Source organism: Macrotis lagotis, chromosome 1 (assembly GCF_037893015.1).
Source record: "Macrotis lagotis isolate mMagLag1 chromosome 1, bilby.v1.9.chrom.fasta, whole genome shotgun sequence".
Classification (NCBI taxonomy): Eukaryota; Metazoa; Chordata; class Mammalia; order Peramelemorphia; family Peramelidae; genus Macrotis; species Macrotis lagotis.
The window spans coordinates 893,785,325-893,801,070 of NC_133658.1; the positions used below are offsets into that span (position 1 = coordinate 893,785,325).

Here is a 15,746-nt window from a genome sequence, read left to right on the forward strand (position 1 = left end):
TTATACTCTGTAGACCTCAGCTTCCTTCTTTAGAGCTGCCCCAGGTCTTGATCGCAGGGAACACATGAGAGATGAGATGTACAAAATAGTTTTGCCCAATATAAACTACTCCACATTGCTAAGAGACCATTATTTCTTCACTAAGCCTTCCTAAAATGAAGGGACTGTTGAGCTAGGCAGAATTTACAGTCATTCCTGTGGTGATTCAGCTTTCACCACTGGGGAGTTCATAGTACCTTAAATCTAAGAAACCTTAGACATCATCAAGTCCAAGACCCTCTTTTTACAGATCTCCCTGAAGTCCAGGGAATTGAAAGAATTTACCCAAAGTCACATAACTAGGAAGGACCTGAAGCAGGATTTGAACCCAAGTCACTTGACTTTAGAGCAAGGCTCTTTCCACTGTACCCCTCACTTACATTTTATACAACACTTTTTTTTAGTTTAGCTTTTTTTTTTGCAAGGCAGTGGGGTTAAGTGGCTTACCCAAGGCCACACAGCTAGGTCATTATTAAGTGTCTGAGACCAGATTTAAATTCAGGTACTCCTGACTCCAGAGCTGGTGCTCTATCCACTGTGCCACCTAGCTTCCCCTATACAACCCATTTTTGACTCCCTACATTTTCCTCCCTGTACTCCTTTTGGCAAATGGACCCCTTTCTAAGGCTTCAGATAAAATTCGCTCAACTTTCTAGACTCCATTCAAATTTGTAAAGTACCTTATATCTAATTGGATTCCCACAACAACTCTGTGACAGGGGTATTATTACTGTCATCCCCATCTGCCAGAGGAGAAAACTGGAGTTTAGAAAAATGAACTTTCTATAAGAAGAGAAAGCAGTGGCCAATTGTTAAGAGATCTCTCTCTGTCCTTAAATCCTGACTCTGGCATAGACTGTATGACCTTGGGCAAGTGTTTTCCCCATTCTGGACCTCCTATAAAGTTAGGGGGTTAGAAAGAGTTGGAAGGGACCTTAGAGGAATCATTTCATCCAATTACACTTTTTTTTAAGATTTTGCAAGGCAAATGGTGTTAAGTGGCTTGCCCAAGCCCACACAGCTAGGTAATTATTATTAAGTGTCTGAGGCCCCAGGTCCTCCTGACTCCAAGGCTGTTGCTCTATCCACTGCACCACCTAGTCGCCCCTCCAGTGACACTTTTAAAAAGTCCAAGAAAGATATTAAATGGCATAGCTATTGTTATTTTAGTCTTCAATTGCACATAAAGATAGTGTTCTATATTCAAAGCCAGGACTTCTGACTCTAAATTCAGAGATCTTTCCTTCATATCACAGAGTGCTTATCTTACATGGTGGTGGTGGGGGGGTAAGAAGTGCAGTATGAAGATGTTTTATATCCATTATACAGTTGAGAACACTGAGTCTCTAAAAGGTTTGCCCTGGGTCACCCAGCTAGTAAGTGCCTGTGGGTCGAGATTTAAATATAGAATTCTCTCCTACACCCCCCCCCCCATGTCTTTTGGCTCAGACTCGGAGTTTGACTATGGCATTTATTACACAAACTATTTGGTTTGCAAACGATCCCAGCCCTGACTCTGGAGCCCAGGAGAATGGAGACAAACGAGGCTTCTTCCTTCCTTCCCTTCCTTAACCTCCCATCTGTCTCCTGGCTTTGCCCAAGAGTCCAGGCCCTCTTGTTGGAATTGGCAAAGGCTCACTGAGTCTTGTTATGGTAACATTTGTCATGAAAACACATGGGGGGGTGGAACCCTGGATGACTTGAAAATAATTTCCCTTGTCCTCCCTTTGCACCCTTTCCCATCTCCTCCCTTCAACTGACTTTCTTGAACCACACAGACTCCAAATGGACTCTCTCTGACTCCCTGTCTCTGTCTCTGTTTCTGTCTTTGTCTCTGTGTCTCATTCTCTCTCCCTGTCTCTGTCTCTGTTTCTCTCTCTCTCTCTTTCTACTCTCTCTCTTTCTCTCTGTCTCCTCTCTTCTTTCTCTCTCCTTTCTCCTTTCTCCTCTCTTCTCTTTCTTCTTTCTGTCTCTACTCTTCTCTCTCTCCTCTCTCCTCCTTCTTTCTCCTCTTTTTCTTCCTTTCCCTTTCTGCCTCCTCTCTCTGTCTCTCTCATTTTTCTTTCTCTCTCCTTTCTCTCTCCTCCCTTTTCTTCTCTTTCTCTCTCTCTCCTCTCTCTCTTTCTCTCTTCCCTTTTTCCTGCCTCACCACCCTCATTTCCTTTTCTCTATCCAAGCCTAACAATGTCAGACCCTGGTCAGAAAGCATGATCTGTCTGAAGACAGAGGCCAGCCTGGAGGGACCACAGATGGTGTGCTTGTAAGCAAGTGAGAAGGGATGCTTTGGTGAAGGAGCTGGCGGACCAAATGAGCCCCTCGCTAATCTTCGTTGAAGTTGACAGCTCCTTGGCCTAGTTAGGCATTGACATAATTCCTTTTCCCACATTTAAGAACCACACAATAGCAGGGAACCAGGGACAGGGCAGATGTGGGGTCCTCCCCTGCCTTGTTTCCTGAAGCCCTGGTCCCCTCTACCTGCTGATGGTCAGACTCACTTACACTGTTTACCCATGCAGGCTACATTCAGGAAGGAGGTTGGGTTCTAGATGCTTGGTTTAAATTTCCCTGAGAATTATTTTCTCAATTCTAGACTACTATAGTCTATGCTATAGTATAGCACACACACACACACACGCACACACACACACAGACACACATACACACAAACAGTATAACAATACCGCATTCATTTATATATATATATATATTTGATATATATTTATATACATACTTTAATGAGGGCAAACCTATTTATCAAAGCAAGCAGTAACTAAGTGATACAAGTTAGTTTGGGGATAGACTATCCAAGAATCAGGGGGGTCAGTAGCTTGAGAACGAGATAAAATCTGAGTTTATTCAAAGAGAGGACCATCCCTCCTGGTGAGTCTAGGGTTGAAAAAGGGATGAGTCAGAGCAAGAGTTTATAGGTTTAAAGTTGGAAAGATCTCTAGAGGTCCTGTTCCTCATTTTATAGCTAAAGAAACTTGCTCCAAATCCAACTTCTTTCCTACTATTCCATCACCCCCAATGAAGCTGAATTTGAGGTGAGCTAGGAGGAAAAAAAGATCTGGGTCCCTTCTAGCTACTCTCAACCAGAACCAAGTCAAGAACATTGGTTTTGGAGTCAGTAAATCTAAGTTCAATCCTGTCACTAAATAACTGTGTGACCTTGAACAAATCACTTTGTTTTTCTGAGCTTCCTTTCTTCTTCTGTAAAATGATGGAACTGGATTGGCTGGTCTCAGAAATCCCGTCCCATTTTAAATCTCTGATTTGCTCCCTCAAACATCTATCTGTTGGTTTGGGCTTTGGAAAAGGGAGAAGTTAACGGGGAAGGGGAGAGGACAAACGAGAACTGATTTGTCACCCAAGAATAAGGCAACATTCCCATTCAATTCTGTTTTGCTCCCTTGTGGTCTTGACTGAGTAACTAATTTTGCCTTCACTTTTCTGGGCCAGGCAATGGAAAATGTAGGGTGGGGGCTCTTGGCTAGTGATGGCCTGTCAGGGAAAATGGACTCCATTTTGAATGGAGCAATAAGGATGGAGTTGTACATTTCCAGGACCTGGGGTTGGATGCTGCTGTCTCAGGGACCCATGGGAGAAATGAATAGAATTCAGGGAAAGAGAAAGGGTAGGGAACCAAGAAAGCCTTGGGGGTGGGAAGAGCAGAGGCTGGCTTCCTTTGGGGGAAGTGAAAGACAAGAAAGAAGAAACAGGACAAGCAGCTAGAGACTGTAGAAAAAACTTAGAAAACCCTGGCTCTTGGGGAGGGGAGATGAGGGTGAACATTTAGAACCTTTCCAAAATCTGGTTCCAACTTTCCAGATTGATTTTGTATTAATAGTAGCTAACGTTTATATCACCTTATTATGTGTGCTAAGTACTTTATTATCTCATTAATTATCTCCTGACAGTCTTGGGAGCAAGGCCCTATTATTACTCTCATATTACAGATAAACAGAGGCAGGCAGTGACTTGCTCAGGGTCACACAGTTAGTAAGTGTCTGAAACTACCTTCAAGCTCAGATCTTTCTGATTCTAGGCCTTTGCACATGATTCGGACACTTTCCTTTCTCACTTTGGTTTCTAGCAGTTCCAAGTTCATTTCAAGGCTCACATCAAGTGCCATCCCTTCCAAGAAGCCTTTCTTGATCCAACCCAGGTATGATGTTCCCCTTGAAATTACTCTCACTTTCTAGATATTGAATACAAACTTTCTCTCTCCTCCCTCCTCTTCTCTTTCCCTCTTTCCTTTCTTTCTTTCTCCTTCTCCGTGTGTGTATATACCCACTTACATACACTCAGATAGAAATATATATGTATTTTATATATATATATATCTAGAGTTATATATATATATATATATATATATATATATATATATATGTATGTGTATATGCCTCTCTTTCCTTCTCTCTCCTCTCCCTCCCCCTCCCCCCTCTCTCTGGCTCTATCTTGTCTCTCTACCCCTTTAGACTCTCTTCTCTTTTCCCTCCCCTCCTCTCCTTCCCTCTCCCCTCCCCTCTCCTCCTCTCCTCCTCCTCCTCCTCTCCTCCTCTTCCTCCTCTCCTCCTCCTCCTTCTCTCTCTCTCTCTCTCTCTCTCTCTCTCTCTCTCTCTCTATATATATATATATATATATATATATATATATATATATGTATCTGTGTTTGTCTGTCTGTCTTTCTCCTCCCTTCATTAGAATGCCCCCTGAGAGCAAGCATTTCTTGCTGTCTATGCTGGCTAGTAGGCATTAATAAAATGCTTGTAGCATTGAAATGTTTTCTGAGAGGCATCCACTATCCTCCCCTAATTCTGAAATCCTGAATCTGTCTGAACCTTATATTGAAGTATGTGAACCCTCCAAATAAACATTGGGTACCTCCCTCATCTAAGTAATTTTTAGTTCCTTCATGTATAGTTTGTACATAGTATATACAGTATATAGTAGATATAACAGATACAATATATAAAAGATACAGGATTTACAGTATATAGAGTATATAGCAGATATAATCACTTATCTGTGGTTTTCTATAGAAGAAAGTAAACTTATTGAGGACAGGGGCCTTCATAGTACAAGCTCTGAAATTTTTGTTGAATAAATGAATGAATAATGAATGAATGAGCAACGTGGCCTGAATGAATGATGACCAGAAATCAGACCTTTCATTATTTGGAGGTAGCCACTTCTAGGAGACTTGGCTGATCAGTCCCTGTTAGGAAACTGAGGTTATTTGGAAAATGACTTATGAAGGTCATCTCAAATGAAAATGAGATTCGGAGCTTTTCCCACTTTTGATTCCATCACCTCCCGAGCCCACCTCCCTCAGAATATCTTCCACCCACTTCAGGATGTGGACAGGGTGAGGGCAGGGTATGTTAATACCTGTAGATTGGGTCCATGAAAAAAGGTGACGGCTTGGCATAGTGCAGGGAAGGTTGTTGAGGGAGCTGGGAAGGAGAGATCTTGGGCAACATTTCATTAGGAAGGAGTTTCCTCTCCCCGTAAATGTGATTTTTCCGGGGCTCCCTTCCTCCGTTCTGGCTGGCCCGGATCCGGTTTCCAATGCTCAAGTCTAAAGGCTGCTCCTCTCCAGAAGCTTGGGCTTGAGGGAGGATCTTGGGGGTGGGCAAGATGGGCTTCATCTCTTTTGGTTTGGTGGTGAGATCGAAAGGGGACTCGGAGCTGGTGCTGCCCACCTTGTGGAGATCTCGGGGCGACTTTGGTTCCGCTTTGACCAGCAAGTTATGGTTCAGGGTGCGGTCCGTGAAGGGATAGAGAGAATGGGGGAAGTTGGGGAGAAACTGAAATGGGAACATGGAATGATATGGGAGAGAGCCCATCTTTTTCTCTTGCATTCCCATGAAGCCCGGGCCAAAGTATTTCTCTGCAATGGAGGCAATGGCCTTGATGGAGTCGTTGGCTGCTCCTGATGTTGGGAGCAGCTGCTCTTCAGGGGGAGGGAAGAAGGAATGTTGGGAGTAGAAGACAGGGACCTCGTTGATGCTGTTGGGACCCCCAGAAGCCACTGAGCCACCAACAAAGTCTGATTTGTTCTCAGAAGCTTTGCTCTTGTCCTTGGTCTTGTCCCGGTCACTGTCCACGTCACTATCCAGGTCAGAACCGGTCCCTGTGGTGGTGTCTAGGTCCGTCCCTGTGGTGGTATTCACATCCTCGAAGTCGCTGCCATCTGACATGTCGCTATTTCTCGCCTTAAGCTTCTCCAGGTATGAGTTCTCCAGGCCCCCCTCAAACTTCTCCTCCACAGACACGCCTTGGCTATTGTTGCTCACCGCTGAGATCAGGGGCAAGGCTGGGTTGCCCAGGGGACTTGGGAGCTTGGCATCTTGGGTGTGATTGAGAGGGCTCTTGAGCAGTGGGGTGGGAGGTAGCAAAGGTGGCCTGGGGTACAGGGATGGAGGGAAAATCCCTGGGAATCCTGGCGTGAGGGCAGGGAAGGCTGGAGGGGCTGTGGAGAAGGGCAGCCCTCCAGGATGAGGCCTAGAGGGGAAGTAGTCATTGAAGCCAAGGCCTGCGTGGTTGAGGTTGGCAGCCGGCTTGGATTTGTCCATCATGGAGCTCGGCGTCAAAGGTAAGGCCGGGGCAAAGATGCCCCCGGGATTGTAATGGTTCTTGCCTTCGCAGAAGCGGCGATGCTTGTTGAGAGAGGAGGTAGTGCTGAACATCTGACCACAGTCTTTGCACTTGATTTGGGTCCGACAGTCGGCGTGCATCCGTTTGTGGCGGCAGAGGTTGGAGAACTGTGTGTAGGATTTGTGGCAGACCTCACCTAAAACATCAGCAGAAACCAAAGACAAAAGCAATATGAAATTACCATGAAAATCTCTGCAGGGGAGTGGGCTGGGGGTGAGTGTGGGCACAAGGGGGTGGAAGTTGGCACAACCTCAGCATGTAGGTACCTCCTGACCTGAGCCAGCTAGGGGATGGGCCACTTGTCTTCTTCTGAGGGTTGGACACCTGGCTGAGACCCAGGTCTGAATCCTACCTCAGACACTTCCTAGCTGGATGACCCTGGGCGAAACACTTCTGACCCTCGGTTCCCTCATCTGTTAAATGGGCATCATAAGGGGTGACTGAGGAACAAGGGAGACACCATAGCTAACCCTAGAAATACTAGCATTCCTATTCTATATATAGTGTATTTTACAAAACCTGAAATCTTTATACGCGTTATTAAGTCATAGATCGTGATCTGTTTTGGTGGAAGGTAGTGGAAAGAGCTCCCTAGGCTGATGAAATCACGAATAATGACAGTAACACTGGTATTTAAGAGCCCTTGGATCTTAAAGCCACTTTATAGGAAATTCATTTAAGTTTCATGGTAAGTCCTTGAGGTAGTTGCTATTATTATTCGTATTTTACAGATGAGGAAACAGGTTCAGGAAGGTTAGGAAGGTTGTCCAAGTTTCACACAGCTAAGAAGTACGAGAAGTAGGATTGGAATCCAGGTCTTTTTGATCCAAAAGTCCAACGTTCTATGAACTACATTATGTTCTCTCATCATTTATGGGACAAATAAGGCCTTGACTTCATTTTCTGAAATCTTGTCCCTACCTTGCACCTAGCTGTGGGGGAAGGGTATGGGAGAAAATCCTCAGCAGCAAGGTGAGATAAAACAGATTGTGATCATGCATTGGACCCAGAATTGGATTTATTTCTGTTTTCCATTTCTGTGTGGCATAATCATTGAATTTTAATTTTTCCCATTGGAGACTGGAGGTGATATCACTTGCTAACCCCAACCTTTCTGCCTCCAAGAAAACTGGTGCTAACAATGGACTGTATCTTTTCTTTTGAGTAAAAGGAATTCCTTAGAAAGAGACCTGAAAGCAATGGAACATGTTCTTGAGAAGATCATGGCTCCATCATCCCTAAAGACTTGGAGATCCAATATGGACAGACAATTTCCAGGTCTCAAGCTGTGCCAAGTCCCACCTTTTGTTTAAATTGTAGCTGTTGTAACTATTGAAAACAAAATTGGACTGGATCCAGTGGAATTTTTTCCACTTTCTAATAGTTTATTTTCCCAAATATTTCTATTCTCCCATTTCTCCCTTTAAAGTCTGTAATAAACAGAAACAGCAACAGGAATGAGAGCCATACCTCCCCCTTCTATCTCTTTCCTCTTTCCTTTTCTCCCTTCCTTCCCCCTCCCTTTTCCTCCCTTCCTTCTTTCCTTCTTTCCTTCCTTCCTTCCTTCCTTCCTTCCTTCCTTCCTTCCTTCCTTCCTTCCTTCCTTCCTTCCTTCCTTCCTTCCTCCCTTCCTCCCTTCCTCCCTTCCTCCCTTCCTCCCTTCCCTTTCTTCCTCTCAAAGTCAGGGCAGCTAAGCCCTTACTTACTGACTTATTGGCAACAGAGGTAAAGCAAACTGAGTAGATCTGGTAAAAGTGAGTAGGAAGTAGAAGAGGTCATAGGAGTCAAAAGGGGGAGGCTGGTAGGAGACTGGGCAAGGAAGTTGAAAGCTAAAAAGCATCTGATGAATATTATAAGCACAGACTTGGAGACCCTAAGTGAACCAGGAAAGTCACCCCAGGCACATTAAGCCACTGCAGGACCCAGGCATGACTCTGCCTGCTCTTTCAACAGGAAAGGTCAGCATCAGATAGAACGTAAGACATCAGGACAAAGTAGCTGAGACCAGATTTTATCTTTCTGCTCTTTTCTCACTGGCATGTGAAATGAACCTGTCTGCAAACATATTTTGTTTTGTTTTTCCTCCTGTTTTTCTAAAATGGGGAAGGGTATTAAAAACAAAATACTTGGTTCTTTCTCTCTCCTCCTTTCTATTTATATTCCCTCTCTCATATTTCTTCTCCCTCCTCATTCCTTTTCTCTTTTTGTTTCTCATTGCCTCTCTTATTTCTTATCTTTCTCATTCCTTTTCTTAAATATTTTCTTTCATTTTCACTCAGTCATCCCCATTTCATTCTTTCTCTCTTTCTCATATTCTCTATAACTCATTTCCCCCCTCACCTTCTCATTATTATTTCCTCTTTTTCCTCTTTCTAACTTTCTGTCATTGATGGTCACTCTTTCTTTCTCATGCTCCCTCTTATTCTCATTTCTTCTTTTATTCTGACTTTCATTTTTCACTGAGATTCTCTCTCTCTCTCTCTCTCTCTCTCTCTCTCTCTCTCTCTCTCTCTCTCTCTCTCTCTCCCTCCCTCCCCCTCCTTCCCTCCCATTTTCATCTGCTTCTCACTCACACAAAAACAAATGCAAACAAACCCATGACAATTTGTCCCCTTTAGTAAAGCTCCAGTAGAACCATGATTTCCACCAAGTATAACTCTCTCACCACTCTCCTCAGCCTCCTGAAGTAATGCTATTCTGGCTGGGAGAGCCTCTCTCTGTCTTTCTCTTAGATTATCAGGTTCTTTAATCATAATATCTATTTATATTAACTAGTCTGGTAGTCTGGTATGGCAGGAAGTTTTCAAGGTTGAAGGAAGAACTATGCTTCATTTAATCAGATATGTCATTCTCTCTCTGTCTCTGTTTCTCTCTACCTCTGTCTCTTTCTGTCTCTCTATGTCTGTCTGTCTTTCTCTGTCTCTGTTGTCTCCTCTCTTCTATCTGTTTGTGTGTGTGTGTGTGTCTGACTCTCTCTGTCTCTCTGTACCTGTCTGTTTTTTCTTTGTCTCTGTCTCTGCTTTCTCTCCTCCCTTTTTCTTCTCTGTCTCTGATTATCTCCATCTCTCTGTTTGTCTCTCTACACCTGTCTTTTTCTGTCTGTCTCTGCTCTGTCTCTCTCCTCGCTGTTCTGTCTCCCCTCTTCTCTCTCTTTCTCACTGTCTCTCCTCCCCACCTCTCTCTCTCTCTCTCACTCCCTCCTGCTAATAGTGAGTGACCCCTCCATGGGGATAGTTCTATAAATATGCTTCAGACCAGCCCTTGCCTTTAGTAAGGAATGAGACCAGACCTTTAAACTCAAAAAGTAATTGGCCTAATGTGCTCTAACACTCTCCTGGTGCCCCCTTGTAAAGTCTCTACTTAGCCGTCTGTCAGTGTCTCATTAAAAGATTTGCAATCCTTAGCTCTGAAAATGAGACTGGGAGCTGTCTTCTGTGCCTGAGGCCAAAAGTCTTAAGAGGGAGCCTAGTATTTGGTGCCTACTCCTCTGCCTGGGTGGAGGTGTATTTGGGTCATTGCTTTCCATATCCCAAGGCCTATTTTCTCATAAAAGTGAAATGTAGTTGGAAATTGAAGGCCCTGGGAGAGGCCCCCAGGGGCCATCTGATCCTTCCAAAGACAGTTCTTTAAGGAGGGTGAAGTCCTTGAGGTTAGAGATGAATCCTGGGGAAGAACAGGGTTGCATCACTTCACCCCAACCCATGGCAAGTTTGCTTCAGGGTGGTGACTTGTTTCAGAGGGGTTTGGCAGATCCTCTGAGGGCCTGGACAAATTTTCCCAAGTGACAAAGGCGAGGGTGCACCCAGCCCTCCCCATTGCTATGCTGCTCAACCTTCCTGTCACAAGTTCCCTCCCAGTGTTTCCTCATCGGGCATCATTGACTGCTCATGTCTTCAGCCCAGTGATGCACATCTGGGCTGCTGTTTCCTCTTCTGGGGTCTCCAGTTCTCAGCCTTTTGTAAAAGGGGAGGAAAAGTTTCCACTTTCACTGAGGGCTTCAACACAAAGGCTGGCAGATTTCTTTACTTGCTTGTAACTTAAATGTTTCCCATCCTCTGTTCTCATTTTAAAAACAGTAACAAACTGAGTTGAAAGACCACTCCTCCCTACAGCCCTCCCTTTCCCCCTCCCTTCCAAGCACATGTGGGTCCATGTCCACAAAGGTTCATACAGCCTTACACAAATACATACATTCTCCATATACTTTCAACCTCTGGGATCCTGATCAGGAAATTAGTTGTTGGGTCCTCTGGGTTCAAGGAGACATGGGATTAACAGACTCCTTCAGTGAAGAGAGAGGGGCTCTGTGACTCCTTCTGTGTATGTATTTATGTTTTTTTATATGTGGCATGTCATCATATGCCATAACAGAGTAGCCTCATATGAAGGCTTGAAAGTTGGATGGGGCAGCTCTCTTTTCAAGGTACTGCCTCAGGATGGATTATTGCCCATCAAAGACTCGATCCTTTTCAGAAGAATGCCACAATTCGGATTTATTTTAGAGCTTGTTTGTATATTTTTCTTTCTAAGGGGTGGGGGCCAACATTCCCCGCCTTTTCTTAAGCCTCTCCTCTAAGTCCTTTGGCTTGGGCCAGAGGATGCTATATAGTGGTTTGGAAGATACATAAAGGTTTATTATACATGTCTAATCTAATCTTCCACAACTGCATCTCTCTAACTGGATGAAATTTGTATAAACACAGGCAGGCCAAGTTGGGGTTTTCTCATTAGCTTGATCCCCTTAGTAAGAAGCCAAGGTCAGATGGCATGCAAGTGGGTAGATGGCCAAGGAGCTGGGGCGGGGGGAAGGGGTAACAGGACACAGGCTCCTCAGCCTAGGTTTTTTCTCTCTCTTTTTTCCCTTCTCTTCATTCTAGTACCCTCAATCCATCAGTGTTTTTTTCAGGGCTAGGAAAATAGTGGGCCTTGGGTGCTCTTGGAAAACCAGAGAGTTAGTGTTACTATAATTTGAGCAGGACAGGACAAAGGAGGGGGAGCCAAAAAAGTAGTCACTTTTGAATACCATGTACAATCTCTTTTGGGGGGTTTACTTAGGAAATTTCTCTGTGTGGCTATCTCAAATAAACAGATATCCTTCCCTGTTCCAACAACCCCTTCTCCACCCTCCTCCCCCATATAATTTAAAAAATATTTAAAAAATAATCAGCTTCCCTTTAAAAATTCCCAGATCTCTTTTAAGACAATTCACTTGTCTGCCCAGACTAGACATCCCCCTTCCTCTTTTTCAATATCATTATCCTTGAAGAGCCCCCCACCTCCCCTTGCTCTGTCCTGGGCTTCTATCCCAAAGGAAAGAAACTCTCCCAGAAGGGACTGTGGCTCATTGAGAACCGTCTTGCCAATGTCTTTTCCCAAGGTCTATGAAGGAGCCTGTCAGTGCACTTTGTTTATTTTCTTACCTATGATCTGCCCAGGAGAGAGCTTGGCTGGTAGCTTAAAAAACAAAACTGTAGGCCAGAAAAGTGTTGAGGCTTCTGTGCAAACCTGATTTAGGTCCTAGACTGGTGGGGAAGAAGGGTGGCCCTGGAGGTGTTGAGGAGAGGTTCAGGGGTCTAAAACTGCCTCCTACCCCTAGTGACATCAGGGGATAGTGGACATCCCAGGCCAACTGGGATGTAGAAGGGAAAAATGATGATATGTAACTTGGGGAAGTAGGAATGGAGAGGCCAAGACCCTTTGCCTTAATGATGGCCCACTGACTTCTTATCCAGGGCTTAGCACAGTCCTTAGACCAGTAATAAATGTTTGTTGATTGTATTATTACTTTACAATTCTCTCCTTCCATTTACCTGTTGCCTCCAGAGCCCCCTGGTCTACCCACCCTCCATGATGGTAGGGCAAGACAGGTCCTGGGTCATTGTACTCTGGCAAGTTCTAGTGACTGCACATAGTAGGCAGTTAACAAGTTAGCAAGCAATGAATGAATGAATGAGTGAGTGAATGGTCAGAAAAACAGAACTCAATGAGTCTCATCTTATATAAGAAGGCAAAAAGTGTAGTAAGCAGTCTCTCTCTGGGTTCCCCTTGGAATCTGGGCACCTTCTTGCATAACTGGAGGTCCCACAAACTTGTTTTGTTCTATTGTCTCTCAACTTTGTTTTCAGCGGCCATCATAGGACGATCATATTCACCATCTATATCCCTCCCTAGCCACCACTCTTGTGGGTGTGCCCCTACCTGTTAGAGCTCTCTAAGTACAGGGACTTTCTTCACTTTTCTATTTGTATTTTCCATTTAAGACATATTTAACACAGGTAACACAGTATTTAAGTATTTAGCACAGTTAAGAACTTAATAAATGCTTGCTCATTCATTCATTCATTCATTCATTCATTCATAGTCCTGATATTTTTTGTAGCTGTTTGTAGGAAGAACCTAGCAGGAGGGAAGATGAGGACCAATTGCTTACTAGAGGGCAGGAGAACCGAACCTCCTGGAAGTCATTATTGAAGTATCGAGCCTCAGGGAGAAAAAACAAAATAATGTGAATGGGGGATGGAAAGGGAGAGGACCAATCCAAAGGCCAGCAGGGCAAGGGAAAAGAAGGAGGGAGGAGGATGGGAGGGAATAGAAGCTAGGGCACAGTGGCACCACGAGGCTTCTGGGAGATGAGGCTTTTAACTTGTCAGAAAACTCAGAAATTGCTATGAATGTTTTCTGAAAAAACAGGGATCCTGCAAAAGAGAAGGGGGGGGAAGGGGGACCTGGGGAAGAGAGAGGTAGGGGGGCTGCTGCTGGGGAATTTCATCTTGTTCTCTGACCTCCACAATTATAGTCCTGGCTCACTTGGGAGAGAGAGAGAAGGAGCCAGAGCCCTGTGGGAACCCCGGCCAGGGAGCCTCTCAGGATGAAGGCAATTACCCTGTTGGTTGGCCAGCCAGTCACCCCCATGACAACTTACATATGAAAGGTTTCACCGTGCTGTGGATATGCTTGTGCTGTTTGAGGCCAGATGAGGTGGCGAAGGTCTTCCCACAGTCCGGGCAGGCATGAGCCCTGGCACCCACGTGCTGGGACCGGATGTGCCGCTGCAGGTTACTGGGGTCCGTAAAGACCTGAGGGAGGAAGCTCTTTTAGTTTAGGGCTCCTGGAAGGTGGGGAGGTTGAAGGATGGGGGAACAAGGAGGTCTTCTGGGATTCTTCCTGCTTAACCTATCACATTCATCATTAGATTGCCAAATCTGTCCTCTGCTCCTTATAGATCCCTGATCTGTCCTTCCTCTGTCCTTAGTTTGTTCTGGGGACTAGTTTTAAAGGCCATGCACTCCCCAAAGTCCTATGAATTAGGAACTGCAAGAATTATGTCCCTACTTTACAAATGGGTAAACTGAGGCTGAGTGCTGTGCACAAGATATATGATTAACAAAAGTCTTGATGAATCATCTGAATGAAGTGAGGTGCCCAAGAACTCAGAGAGAATATTGACTTTGTCCAGATTTGAACCCAGATCTGATATGTTGATAAGTCATCAATAAAAACTGGGTAGGCAGGGAATGTATGAAAATTCAACTTCTTCTCTCTCCTTCCCCCATCCCCATTCCAATTCAATGACCCAATTTCCTGGGGAAGGAAACCCAAACTGGCAGGCCTACCCACTCTCTGTGGGTGGACCAACTGTGGTGAGCTCTGTGTTAGCTTGTCACAAAACATCACTATGATTTCCAGACAGATGGAGACTCCCCTGGCCCAAGTCTGCCATTCCATAAGAGGCCCAAGGTCTAAAGTCTCTGGCTCAGTCTTTCTCTTTTTTTTTTAGGAGACAGGAAGACACAAGCCTAGCTAAGTAACAACCCAGGAAGGACCATCAATAATAGGCTTCTGATCCTTGGGATGCAGGGAAAATCAAGTCATTGGCATATGCTATAGGGAAACAGCAGATTCAAACTTGCAGGACCCGCCAGGAGACCAAGAGAATTCAGAGGGAATTCAATAGCCATGATCAGGGATGACTTCCAATGGAAAGCTAGACAATGGATTCAGAGGAAGCATCTCATTGTCCTCAAGATTCTTTCTATCATGGTGGCCTGGAACCTGACCTTTTAAAATCCTACCCACTGTTCAAGGCCCAGCTAAGAGGCTACCTTCCTCATGAAGATTTCTGTGATGTCTCCCAACCTGCAGTGAATTCTGCCTCCTTTGTCATAGACTGATTGCCCCTACACTTCATTGGAAGTCTGTCACCTAGGAGAGGGGTTAGTTTTGTTCTGCTAGGCCTGGAGGGTCCGTCAGGTTGGCAATTGCATATAGGCAGATTTTGACATCCTAACAATGAGAGCTGTCCATAAGTAGAAAGGGCTGCCTCTGGAGGTGGTGAGGTCCCCCTAGCTGGAGGCCTTCAGACAAAGGTCGCATGAAAGATTATGGGGAATGGAGCAAAGAGGATTCTTGTTTCAAGTATGTGTTGGATTCCCTGGTTTCTGTGGTCTCTCGTAAGTCTGAGATTCTGGGAATTGGAAAATCCCCAAATGACTTTGGACAATCCTTTTCCTATCCTTTTAAGTCATTACATAGCTTTGTACTATATTTAAAAGTATAAGGGTAAATATTTAGTATCAAACTTTCTAGAATAAAATGATGTACTTTTATGTTTGATTTGCATTATTAAAATTTTCTCTATCCCTTTTTTTAACTCTAATGAACTAACAAAACAATAAATGAAGCCCTACATGTGGCATTTGTTGATTTCCAAGGTTTCCTCATACTGAAGATTTAGCAGTTAGCTAACCTAAATGATGACTGGTGGTCGAGTGGTTAGGATTCGGAATCCTTGCTGCCATGGCTCCAGTTCCGTTCCTGGTCAGACAATATGCTTTTGGGGCAGGGGATAGCTTGCAGGACCTGGATTCAGGAAGACTTATCTTCCTGAGTTCAAGTCTGCCTCAGATGACTTACTAGCTGGATAAGTCACTTTACCCTGTTTGCTTCAGTTTCCTCATCTGTAAAATGAGTTGAAGAAGGAAATGGCAACTCACTCAAGTATCTCTGCCAAGCAAACTCCAGATGGGGGTCATGAAGAGTCAGACATG

At 44.6% G+C, this 15,746-nt stretch overlaps 1 protein-coding gene across 5 annotated transcripts in view; it reads right to left on the reverse strand.

Annotated features, from left to right (window-relative positions):
- Positions 1–15,746, reverse strand: part of PRDM16 (PR/SET domain 16) — a 385,859-nt gene that overhangs the window by 41,874 nt on the left and 328,239 nt on the right. For all 5 annotated transcript variants that reach the window (XM_074218667.1, XM_074218666.1, XM_074218664.1 and 2 more), the window contains 2 exons: positions 13,622–13,775; positions 5,431–6,835 (listed from right to left, as the gene is read on the reverse strand). In XM_074218667.1, the coding sequence (XP_074074768.1) occupies positions 5,431–6,835; positions 13,622–13,775 (1,559 nt within the window). The remainder of the gene's footprint in view (positions 1–5,430; positions 6,836–13,621; positions 13,776–15,746) is intronic.